Source organism: Echinops telfairi, unplaced genomic scaffold, assembly GCF_000313985.2.
Source record: "Echinops telfairi isolate 266 unplaced genomic scaffold, ASM31398v2 ScPeMD7_23;HRSCAF=83, whole genome shotgun sequence".
Classification (NCBI taxonomy): Eukaryota; Metazoa; Chordata; class Mammalia; order Afrosoricida; family Tenrecidae; genus Echinops; species Echinops telfairi.
Genome location: NW_022103920.1, coordinates 74,257,205 through 74,270,645, shown reverse-complemented (window position 1 = coordinate 74,270,645; position 13,441 = coordinate 74,257,205). Strand labels below are relative to the sequence as shown.

At 37.9% G+C, this 13,441-nt stretch overlaps 1 protein-coding gene across 1 annotated transcript in view; it reads right to left on the bottom strand.

The window, feature by feature from the left end:
* The window catches only part of AHR (aryl hydrocarbon receptor), a 57,172-nt gene that overhangs the window by 4,123 nt on the left and 39,608 nt on the right, over nt 1-13,441 (bottom strand). Inside the window, exons 5-10 of the mRNA XM_045288654.1 lie at nt 9,905-10,028; nt 8,495-8,625; nt 6,361-6,563; nt 5,101-5,210; nt 2,753-2,894; nt 605-1,823 (exon numbers count right to left, since the gene is read on the bottom strand). Coding sequence (XP_045144589.1) covers nt 605-1,823; nt 2,753-2,894; nt 5,101-5,210; nt 6,361-6,563; nt 8,495-8,625; nt 9,905-10,028 — 1,929 coding nt within the window. The remainder of the gene's footprint in view (nt 1-604; nt 1,824-2,752; nt 2,895-5,100; nt 5,211-6,360; nt 6,564-8,494; nt 8,626-9,904; nt 10,029-13,441) is intronic.

The following is a 13,441-nucleotide window of genomic DNA, read 5'->3' as shown; positions in this document are numbered from 1 at the left end:
TGCAGAGAACACTGAAGAGCCCACAAGTGAATTTCAGAAATAATTCCCAGTTTTTATAGGGATTCTATGAAAAGTATACCTGTATTTCATCTTAACCCAATTTAAAACATTTGAGCTTTGAAAGGTTGAATTTTTTAAGGCCACATACTTTTTCATAAATCAAGGAGATTCATCAAATGTCCTATTCAAGACACAGTCATTTTACCTGGTAGCTTAGTTCAGCTTCCATATAGGATATTATTTGTTCGATGAGCCAGACATTTCTTTCTCCTTCATATTTGAAGTAAGTTATGCTACTTTAATGAGATAGAGGGAAAACTACTGATTTATTCAAAGAAAGTAGTCACTGACACAGGTAGAAATTCTCTCTCACAGGAACACCATAGGGAAGAATAAGAGCTAATAAGTGACAATTTATAACTCATCTCTATTTGTGGGAGAAAAATGATTTCTGCTTCAGTACAGATGTATGGGCTCAGAAACCAAAGAGAAGTTCTACTCTGCCCTCTAAGTCAGAAGCCACTAGATGGCAATGAGTCTATAGAGTGGTATACTTATAGATACAGTACGGGCAGGGTTTATTCAGTTAGACAGACACTCTTACCTCATTTAGAAATGCCTGAGCGCCAGGGACTGTGGTGTTGTACTGCCTCTGGTCCAACTGAGTGTGCTGACTTTCAGGCTGGCACTGATACATTGACACGGCCCCAGCATAACATGTCTGAGGGGTCACTAGAGTTGACTGTGGATTCAGTACATGCTCTTGATTTTCAGGAACTTGTAAACAATGGACAAAACCTTCAAAATTAGAAGATGTACTGCGGTACGAGGATGGTTCGAAATTCCCTACAGCAAAGTCCAACTGCGTATAATTGGAATGTTGTGGAAACACTGGCTGATTACAAGGAATAAGGCTTGGTGTATAAGGCATCATACTGATCTCAGATTTGTAGGGAAATTCTTGATTAGCTCCATGTACGTCGAAAAGGACATTATACTGGTGTGGGTCTTGCTGAGGGCAACTAAAAGGCACCGGCTGGTTAGAGTTATAATTTGCAAACATGTTATTAACTTGCATATGCTTCATTTTCTGGCAGAGTTGCTGCTGTTGCTCCCCTACTTGCTTGTGCTGTAGCTGCTGCTGGTGTTCCTGCACCATACAACTTGAGTTCAGACGCACAGACTGCTGCTGTGGGTAACCTGAACACACGAAGGGAGATTTACTTAAAGACTCTTGGACATATGTCAGCACATCATCTTCTATGTCAAGATCTCCAAAGTCATCTGCACCAGAAAAGTCAGATCTGAAAAATTCCTCATTCTGCTGCATGTGCTTGATGTCTTCAGCATCAATGCCGAGGTGTTTCATAATGCTGTACAACTCACTATTTTTATTATCTGCAAAGACATCTGCATGGTCTCCAGAGAGAATTATTTCTGGAGACTGACTACTTTGCTCGTGCTTCAGGATATTCTCATTTTCCCTTGATGTAACACTGTCCTGCCAATTGCTGCATTCATTCATTAATTTGCTTAAAATTTTTCTTTCAAAGGTTACAGAATTTGAAGCTGGGTGAAGATAAATAGAGTCATCTTGTTGCATCAAAGAAGCCAGGAGAGAACTGGGATTAAGAGAATCTGTGTTTGAAGAGGACTTAGTAGCAGAGTCCTGTGTCCCCGTGTTGCCTTTCATCCTTATTGGTAAGGGGTCCATACTGGGCGGGAAAGGACTGGTGACCTCATAGAGCACAGCTTCTCCAGTGGTGAACATAAAAGGCAGCTTCATATTCCGTTTTTGTAAATGCTCGATTCCTTCTTCTTCTCTAAAATCGTGTACAAAAAGTTTGCAATACTAAGGAGAGTTCGCATATCACCAACATTTTAAAATAAAATATTTCACATGAAGAAAGAACAAGCATCAACTTTATCTTGGCTTACATATCTTTATGACTGTTGCTATAGATAGTTTTGAATTTTTTTTTAAGCAACCAAAAATTAAATCTGTCCTAAAAATTCAGCACAATTGTGAATTCCATGCTCAGGTCATATTCCCTTAAGAGAGACATGTCTAATTAAAACAGGAAGCTCAGAAGACATACAGGAAAAGACTGGCAAAGTTGACAACATTAAAATGTAAACTTTTGAACAGCAAATGAACTCATACATGGAGAAAATATTTGCAGCACATCTACAACCAACTGAACTGCAGTGCCGTGGTAGGAAAGTGGCTTCTCAATACCTGGTCTGGCCAATGTTACCAGTCAACTGGATACCCAGGTAAGGGGGAGTGGGATGAATCAGCATGAATCCTTACCTCCAGCCATAAGTAAAAATCAACCAGAACTGTTTTCCAGAATATTTGCATAAGGCATTAGTGGTTCTGTGGTAGAATTCTTGATTCCTGGCCATTACACTTCTGATACAGCCTCCACCCATCTGTCAGGAAGGCTTGCAAGCTGCTATGATGCTGAATAGTTTCAGCAGAGACAGACTACAGTGAAATGCGTGGCAATTTACTTCCCCAAGTGGTCATGGGGATGATCGTGTACTTGAGATGTGTGCATGGGGTAGCTGGGGGTCAGGCCAACCTGACAACAGCATTTAAATAAAATGAATAAAAACAATACATTTAGTTACCTCTTCATTTCCACACTAAATTCTCTTATAGCACACACACATAAGCTTTATAAATACAACAGTTAATAATGCTACTAAATGATACCACAAAGCATTTTTAAGTCTTTATGCTTACGTGAGAGGTCTTTGCGTTGCAATGATATAATCTGGTCTTCCATTTTTATAAATTAAGCGTGCATTTGACTGAATCCATGTCCACCTATTTTCCTTGGTAAGAAGACGGAACACTACCATGCCACTTTCTCCAGTCTTAATCACTAAAATAAAAATTTTTAAATTAGTTATCAACCCCTTAAATCAAAATACTAAAAACAAAGCCTTTGTAATATAAATATATGAAGGATCTATAAATGTTTATGAAAAATAATATGCATGAATTTCCATTTTCCCCCCACAAAAATAAACTTGTTATGCTCTGAGCAGAATCTAGTCTAAAGGACTAAGAAGGGGAAGACATTAGTTTGAAAAAGAGTCTGTCAGAGAAGCATGAATTCAGTTAATATGGATGTAAAGACAAACATCAAATTTATAGTGAAATCATTCATGCTTTATGAAAGTTTATAGGACAATGTCCAAAAGAAATCAGTTTACAAATGGATAATTTGTTCTAAGCATGATGGGATGCTGCGCACATCAGTTTGAGGCAACGTTCTTGTGCATGCCTTAACTGTTCCAGCCTACACAATTCTGATTGATAGTTGAAGTTTTCTGCCTGGTGGGTGTCCAAATCATTTCTCAAAGAACCGTAGTTAAGTAATGAATCCCGGCTTTGCCAGTATGACCCTGAAGACAAAATACAACCAAAGCAATGCCTACCAAGCAATGGAAGTGGTCCAGTTAAAGCAAACACAGAGCAGTAGGATCAAAGGTCATGGGAATGATATTTTGGGATGCTCTATACATTTCCTTGTTGATTTTTCTGGAGCTCTAAATAACAAAACTCTGCTTGTTAAGTGACTGCTTTGTGAAAGTTAGCTAAACTTTACCAGAAAAATATCCAGGAAAACTTCACTGTCCTCAGGACAATGTTCCTATACCTTCTTCTTTTTTTGTCATCAAGGACAATTTTGGAATAGTTTCAATGTAAAACTATTCAGCATTTACCCTACAATCCTGATTGTGACTTGTTTTTGTTTCTAATCTTAAAAATATTTAATGGGGACCTGCAGTGAATTGGAAATGCTTGGCACAATTCTTCCATCTAGTGTTTGTAAGTCCCACCAGGTAACTGAGAGGGAGCATGCAACTAGGATCTAGAAGATTCTAACTTAGAGAGCTATCTCAGAAGCAGGAACCGGAAAAAAGAACTATTGTGTTGTGCATGTGAGGTCCCAGCTCAAAGCAGCCGAGGCCTCACCACACAGACCATGAGACCCAGCAGAAAGGCAGCACCAGGATCAAGAGAAAGGCTGGCAAGTGGGGATTCTGGCCCCAAAGGGCAGATCCCAAGGGATCTCGTAGCTGAGAGGTCAAAGATTAGACAGCTATGGCTCAAAGCATGGCAGAGTAGACATAAAGCTATCTTTACCACTGTAATAAATTCCCATAAACCTGAATATTATCTACAACCACAGATTATCGAGCCCTGCAGAGCAGCTTAGTGCCATCGGAGGAACCGTTGGCATCAGAATAGGGTAAAGAGGAATGGATGGTAGAGGCATGTCTGACCACTGCCTGCGGCTACTGGCTTTGGACTGATGAGAAATTGGATTCTCCTTCTCCCCAGTGTAGCCAGGGGAAATAAGATGCAACCCTAATGCCATTTCCTCAGCTCCCAGGTTGTTTTTTGTTTTATTTTGCCAATTAATAATGTAACAAAGACAGTAGTGACATGGTTAAACTCTCAGGACCCTCACATTTCTAGGGATGGACTAAAATGGCTGATTATCAGCATTTACAAAAATATCTTTAAACTTAATGGAGCCTTTGTTGAAAAATAAAGTTCATATTCTTTATTTTTAACTTATAATTCAATTTTCATAAACTTTGTGAAGTTCTCTCATATTTCATTTATTGGTAAAGAGAATTATTTTTTTTACCATAGCCGTTATTCAATGGAAATAGTTAATTTTATCTGATTTCAGCTAAAAATGAATCTTTAATATAAGATATAATAATTATAAATTATCAAGGGTGCATGGGGGAGGGGGGTAGAGGAAGGGAGGAGGAGGGGGGAAAAAAGGAAAATGAGCTGAATCCGGGAACCCAAGAGGCAAGCGAATTTTGGGAATGATGAGGGCAACAAATGTATAGATGTGCTCTACACAATTGATTTCTGTATTTTATGAGCCCCAATAATTGATTTAAAAAAAAACTGAAAGAAAAGATTAAATACCAATAGGATCATTCTAGGAACACATATTTGCATAGTGTATATTCCTGTGTGGCAGCTCATGAATAAAGAGCACTGTCTGGCGTTAACGCCCCTTTTTCCTTGCTAGGTTCTAAATCACTTTAACTTACTCCGGATATGACTGTCAGCACAATAAAGCATATCAGCAGCATGAACAAATTGATACCCAGATCCCCTCATGGACAATTCCGCTTCCGTATATCCTAAGACAATTTTTCCTCTGTTAAAAAAAAAAAAGAAGAATGAAATTTAAATTTAACTAAGATAAATTCTTTGGTTTTCTGGTACTTTCTGCACTTATATTTACCTGACATTCACAATTTCAAATTAGGAGGTATGAAATAACTATCACATTAACTTTTGCTAATGCCCCCCACCTCACCCCATGTCCGGGCATTGGCTCAATAGCAGGGGCTCCTTCGTTTAGGTTTATAACTATAAATTAGTTTGGGCCTAGTTTGCTCTTCTGAATAAAGATCACAAAAATATGGGTGACTAAAGATGAATCTAGCACAGCAAATTATGTGCATAGAAATTCATAAAGCTTATGCTTCATTTCTTTTGAGTAAAGTTTATCATATTATTTCTCTGACTTCTCATATTTGAAAGGAGAAAAACTATGGGTGGTGTGTATGTTTACCAGCAGGCTCTATTTCATAATTTTCCAAAGATGACCAAATGTCTAGAGCTAAAAATAAATTTTATATGACGTAAAAATGAAAATCTAGCAAATAAATAGCATCAGGAGATTGGAAGTATTTTAAAATTGCAAAATAAGTCATGTGAGCCTACAACCTGCAGGGTCAGCAGCGCTAACCCACAAGTAGCTCTGCAGGAAGTAGGCTGGCCTTTCTACTCCCATTAGAAATTACAGTCTTGGAAACTCACAGGGGTTGCTAGGATTCGATGGCAATTAGCCTGAGTTTTTTGTTAGAGTGAGCCTTATGCCGTTATTTTACCCTTTGAGGCTAGACTAAAATATTGTAAAATAATTATAGATACCGTACATACTCAAGTATAAGCTGACCCGAATATCAGCTGAGGCACTTAATTTTACCACAAAAACAGTATTAAAAATGTGCTGAAAAACTCATACACGAGGATATACATAATATAACCACAAAGGAGCCATGGCGGTGTAGTGGTCCACACCGTGAGCTGCTAACCACAAGATCAGCAGTTCAAACCCACCAGCTGCTCTGTGGAGAAAGATGAAGCTCTTCTTGTAAAGATTATGATCTTGAAACATTATATAGGGTTTTGGTTTAAAACATAACAGTAAACCAGAATCATGATCTATACTAGATGATTTATACCCTAAGAGACTTTCTGCAGTCAACTAAGCATTTGATTAATTAAGTTTCACTTACTTTGCATCACAACTAGTAGGTGTGAAATCTAGTTTGTGTTTAGTTCTGAAGATGAAATTTTTGGTTCGAATTTCCAGTATGGATGGTGACTGGAGTGGAGTAGCTATTGCAAATAATGCCAGCTGAGGTGGAAGCACTGATCCGTCCTTCCCTTTTTTGTTCTGTCCATGGAGATACTTTAATTTCCCCTGGAAATTCATTGCCTTAAGAAATAAAAAATAGTTCATGAAAATTAACAGGTTAAAATAGTTCCCCCATAACTCTGTGATCAATTGTAGGGCTCTTGATAATTCAGAAATAAAATCTCTGAGGCCGTTAACTGCTTGCTACCTTCTTTTGCTTTTCTCTCCAAAGCAAGCCCATTATTATAACTAATGCTTTATATGGTGATATAATGCAGCATACAGAAGGTATTATGTAGTATTAGAAGAATACGTCAAAAGGTAGTTATAAGGAGTACCTGAGGGATTGTTAAAAAAAGAGAGCCACTCCCTGATTCTACCTTGTATCATTTTCTGCACTTATTAACACCTAGCACAGTGCCTTGCTATAGTTCCCAAATGAAAAGATGACGTCATCAAATAAGCATTAATTTTCAAACATATGACTTATCTGGAGTTGTGGTGCTGTAGTGGTAACACAGTTGGGCTGCTAACTGCAAAGTCAGCCGTTCAAAACCACCGCTAGCTTCAAAGGAGAAAGATGAGGTTTTCTACTCCCGTAAAGAGTTATACTCTTGGAATTGCATAGAAGCAGTTCTACTCTGTCCTACAGGGTCACTATGAATTGGAATTAACTTGATGGCAGTGAGGACTTATCTGTGTGCTAATCATCTATGTAGTGATCAGAGTAAAATTTTATTAAAATGCAAAAACAAATCATTATGAAAACAAAAAAATGCACAGCTATATAACAGTAATAATAATAGCTTCAGCAAGCAGAAAGTACAGCAATTTGTACATTAATACAATCAGCTTATTGATTAAAACTTTATTACCCTGTTTCCCCGAAAGTAAGACATACCCCGAAAATAAGAACTCCCGAAAATAAGGGTTTGGATTGTTATGTTCCAGAAGATGATGACATGACTGTCATTGAATAAATGAGTAAATGTACCACAGATTGTTGTACATGGAAATAATAGTAACAAGAAATTCTTGATACTGTAGGATTCACAGTTTGTCTGGTTATGCTGGTTTGTGATGACTACTACCATACCATATACAGGTAATAAATTTCCTTTTTTGTTGTTCAACAATAAAAGTGTACCATATTCTTCTTCATGGAAAAATATGACATCCCTTTAAAATAAGACCTAGCGTATCTCTGGGAGCAAATATTAATATAAGACACGGTCTTATTTTCGGGGAACCAGGGAATCTACTAAGGATTGGTTATGTTAATTGGATATGAGTACCAGTATTAAAAGACCCTATTTTTATACATTGAAATTCAATCTCAGAAATATGAATTTTTTTGTCACCAATACCAGAAAAATATTCTCAATACCCAACTCTCTGTCAGAAAAATGACCTTCCCTCCCAAAACCATGGTTTCCTACTACTTAATTTAAAATAGGTTCCTACATTTCAAATTCCTAGTAATTCACAAAAAGGATATGCAACAAACTCCTTTCCTGTAGCTGGTGGAGTGAGACCCGGTAAAAATGCCGAGGATGGGCCACCCCACTCTGACTGTTCTGTCTGAATTGCTCCTGATAATTATCCCACCCAGGTGGTTCAGATTATGCCACAAGGAATAGCTCATCCAAGACAGGGATTCTGAAACCACGAATAGACACTAGGTCTGCACGGTGGCAGTTATTAGTAGTTCTTAGATCTAGCAGACTGCATCCTGTTCATATAGAAGGGCCAGGTGGTTCTCTATCTTAAAATTTAAAATAGCCTAATAAGCAAAATACAAAGGTATATCTTGTTCCACTCAACCGGTATTGTTTTATCCTTAGGAATAGAATGTCTTTCTGTTTTTTCTTTTACCTATGAGAAATAATCAACATCCAAACTCTTTGGGAGTAGCTCTTTAATAAATAAACTCAAACATGAATTTACTTAACTTGTCTCTTTTTATTTCTATAACTTAATGTTAAATGTTACTCTAAGATTCTGCCCCTTACCAGAAAACCAGATGAGTTATCCAGCAGACACCTTAGCCGGCATAGGAAATTCCTCTTCAGAAAAGAAGAGTTTTCTGGAGCAAGCTGGTCAGGCTTATAACAGACGGCTGGCTGTGAAAGGCCATCAGCTTCTGCAGAAATAAGATCAACACAGATTTACTTTCCATTTTGCTATAAAATTAACTGCTTAGTGTTTAAATAGTTGAAATTGGTGTTAATCTTGAAGTGGAAGACTGTATTTTGCATTAAAAAAAATCATTTTCAGATGGGGAGCCATTGAAAAGAAACAAAACTTACTGTGATTGTTACTACGTAAAACATTATCTACTTGTTTTTATTTTTATTGAGCTATCATTATTAATAATTTGCATATTTTTCAATGTTATTATTTTTAACACTTTCATATATATTTTTGGAAATACTGCTGGTATTTGTACTTACACATGGTATTTTACATTTTAATTTTGTGCATTTTAAGTACAGAGTACTTTATATAAACTCCTGTGTGAATCTTGTAGATTCTCTCCAAGTTTCATGATGGCAAAAGAGTTATTATCTTATTACAGGCATTCCTTGTGTCGCACAAGGAGACTTAGCAACTGCCTTCTTATCCTTCAATGTGAGGCAAATTTGCCCTTACTGTCAAAGGACTGCACCAATAACTACTTGTAATAAATTCTCCATAATAATCATTCATTTGCTGCATGCACAGCTTTTAAATTATTGGAAAGGTTTCAAGCATTTTGTTCCACTAAGGTAAGGCTAAATAAGGTTTGTATGCAACAGTTCTATTTCACCTCCAAAGTCCACTTAAAGACTTAAAAACACAATTAACACTACATCTCTTCCTAACCTGGGACTACCTGTACTTATTATGGCAGTACTCTTGGTTGAAACTCATCCATGCCAATCATCTGCCAAAGCACCCTCAGTTCATCTAGGTCTCGTAACCTGGCTTAGGCCTAGAAATTGTCTTTCCATTCCTTCTGTAAGTTCATGAATTTTGTGCCCTAATGGGGTCCACAAGGAGGACTTCTGGCACAGTGGTTAAGTGCTTGAATACAAATCTAAAGGCTGGAACCCACCAGCCATTCCATGGGAGAGCCATGTAGCAGAGTATAACCTTGGAAACCCATTGTGACAGTTCTACTCAACTTGACAGTATTGGGTGATAGCGTTGACTACTAGTCAGAAGGCTGAGCCCATTTATAGGCATATCTGAAGACAGGCAGATTGATATGCTGCTTCCAAACTACCCTATGGAGTAGTTCAACACGATACGTACAAGCTGTCATTCGTTACCATCAACCCAAAGGCAAGCAGCAACAGCAATTAACCAAGGCTCACTGCCTCCCCTAACAGAATTACATTAAGAAATTAAGAAGACTGTATTTTGATAAGCATTCTTACCATCAATTCTTTGCCCAGAGTCTGCACACTGTGAAGGGTTGAATGCCCAGTGTAGTTGACGCTGGAATTCAGCTCGATCTTCAGTATGAATAAGTTCATACACGCTCTGATGTATAACATCAGACTAAATCAAAAAGATGGAAGGGAATAATATACAAGTATTGAATTTAAAAAAATGAAACTTACATAATTTCAAAATGTGTTTAGATTATCAGATGCTTATTAGTGAAGATAAGCGTATAATCAAATGATTGCCAAAAATATCCTCTCTAAGCATCCAACATAAAGAAACCTAGAAAAAGCTAGTATAATTCATAAGCCAAAAGTTACTACTAATCCTGATTTTTCAGCATAAACACATGGTTTAATTACCTCCCAAATCCTCAAATGTAGCATACGAGGTTCTGCTAGTTTCTTACCTGTTTATCCTGCCTCTTCCAAGACACCAAACCTGAATACTACTCCTCTTTGACTTCACTAAGCTAAAAGCATTCATTATGACTCTTCTTCACTGCTCAGAGTTTCCTTTGTATTAGTTTCTCTCCAAGCATATTTATAAGAGCAGAAGGTTGAGCCTTTCCTGTGTCAGAGTCCCTCCCCAAATTCTTGTTCCTCTGTATTTACTACTTGCAGAATGTAAACCCATGTTTTTTTATTTCTTTTTTACGACTCATGCTAAGAAATTTTTCCATTCACCATATGCACGCGTGTACACACACACACACACACACACACACAGAGAGAAAAATGTTTCATAAGAATACCTTTACCCTGTATGATGATATTGTGCATTTTATAATATTTTACTCTTACTGCACTCCAAGAGAGCAAGCTCACTGTCATTGAGTCAATTCTGACACACAGAAACCCTACAGGACAGGGTACAACTGCCCCTGTGGGTTTCTGTGATCATCAGTCTTTACAGGAGGAGATAGGCTGCCTCATCTTTCTCCTGTGGAGAGTGTGGATGGTGTGAACAGCAGATCTGTGGGGGTTAACAGCTCACTGCATAGCCCACTACCCCACCGGGGCTCCCTTAGCGTCAAAGCAACAACACCAACATAAGTTTATTAGTGACCCACACTATCAACTTCATTACAAACTAATAGGTCACAGCTTGCAATTTTAAAACTGGTATCTGAAATTGCTACCCATTGTCTTAACAAGTACCCAAGCTATGTAAGAGGGGAAAAGTTTGGAAAATGTGTAATCTCTATCGGTTTCTTAATTGATATAAATCACATATCAAATCATAATTAAGCTAGTTATATATGTAATTCATTAAGTATCAAAAAAATTTTATGGATACTAATATCTTCTTTAAAATACAGGACAGATATATGTAGTGTCAACAGCTAGATGCTTGAGTTATTGATCTTAATCTTCCCAATGATCTTAATCTTCTAGCATTTAACCCATCTATTCCATCCATTATACAATTTCCAAAGTTATCATTTGAGACATCGGTAAGAGTATAAAGTTTCTTTCACAAAACCTAAATGGCTTACATTGTGTATCTATTATAACTTACAATAACTGTTAGGTAGTCAGTGTTACTTAAACCAACCACTTTTGTATACCCTGTAAGATGGTTTCACATGCAATTACTCTGACTGGAGTAGCTCCAGCGATGCAGTAGCTAAGTGCTCAGCTGCTAACAGAAAGGTCAGTGGTTTGAACCAACTAACCACTCTAAAACAGAGAGATTACAGTCACAGGAATCCTATGGGATATTTCTATATGGTCTTGTAAGGCCTCTTGAATCAGAATTAACTAATTAGGAACAGGTTTGGTTTGGTTTACTCTGACTGGAACAAAGTCTCTGAGAATGAGGCTTAAAATTTTATCAAGTTCTACGGGTGCTTCACAAGGATATTATAAGGTGAGAGCGACTAGTATATAAAAAAGTAGTCCTGATGGTGTGGTGGTTAAACACTGGGCTACTAACCAAAAGGCCAACAGTTCCAATTCACCAGCTGCTCCGTGGAAGAAAAGATGAGGCTGTATGCTTCTGTAATGGCTCACTGCCTTAGAAACCCTTGGAAGCAGCTCTATTCTAAGATGGTTGCTTTGAGGTAGAATCAACTCTAAGCGGGTTTGTTTTATTGTGCTTGGTATATAAGAAAAGAGCCCTATTAGCACCGTGGTTAGCTGCTTGCCTGCTGACCAAAAGGTTTGAACTTACTAGCTGATTTTGGGGATGGGGGAGGGAGGGATAAGGCAGTCTGCTTCCATGAGAATGACAGTTTAAGAAACAATATGGGGCAGTTCTGCCTTTATGGTCACTGAGTCAAAATTAACTTGCCAGCAGTGCGTTTTAGATTGGATATATAAGAATACCTTGCATGAAAGTGTACTTACAATCGATTCTCAAATCATACCTGCTACTACTGTCTTCAAATAATGCCTCAACCTTGACGTGCGCACTGCTATCTATGGCTATTGTTGTCAGGTGCCATTGAGTTGGTTCTGACTCTTAACAACTCTATGTGCAACAGAACAAAACACTGCCTCGCCTCATCCTGCGCCATCCTCATCATTGCTCCTACGTTTGAGACCATTGTTGCAGCCACCGTGTCAATCCAACTTGTTGAGAGTTTCCCTCTTTTCTGCTGTCTCTTTATTACCTAGCATAATGTCCATCTCTAGGGACTGGTCTCTCCTGACAGCATGTCTAAAGCATTTGAGACCAAGTATTGTCATCCTTTCTAAAGAACATTCTGGCTGTACTCCTTTCAAGCCAGGTTTGCTTGCTTTTTTTGGCAGTCCATGGCACGTTCAATATTCTTTGTCATTCAAACTCACTGACTCTTCTTGTGTCTTCCTTATCCAATGTCTAACTTTCCCATGCATATGAGGCAATTAAAAATACCCTGGCTTTGTTCTGGCATACCTTACGTCTTCCAAGTAACATTCGTGCTTTTCAACGCCTTAAAGAGACTTTATCCAGAAGCTTTACCCAGTACAATGTGTTGTTGAATCCTTGACTACTACTTTCATGAGCACTGACTGTGGATCCAAGCAAGACACGGTCCTCACAACTTCAACCTTTTCTCCATTTATGAGGATGTTGCCTTTTGGTCCAGATGTAAGGATTTGGGTTTTCTTACACTGAGTTATAATCTGTACTAAAGATCCTTATTGTCATCAGTAAATGCTTCAAATATTCCTCAATTTCAGCAAGCTAGGTTGTGTCATCTGATTATTCCAGGTTTTTAACAAGCCTTCCTCTAAGCCTATCACATTCTTCTTCATGTAATCTAGCTTCTCTGATTTGCTCAGTGAATAAGTACGGTGAGTGGATACAATCCTAATGCACACCTTTCCTGATTTTAAACCTTCTATAATCCATTGTTAAATCTGAACACAAGGTACAAGCCATAGTATTTTATTTGTACCTTACATAGCACTTGATTCATTTCATAACTGTTTTACATTGGCTCTCCACAATTATTTGATGGTAAATATTTTTTTCTGCCTATTTCCCAACCCTGCCTGTATGCCCCTTGCCTTATCAACCCAGTACTATTGAGACAA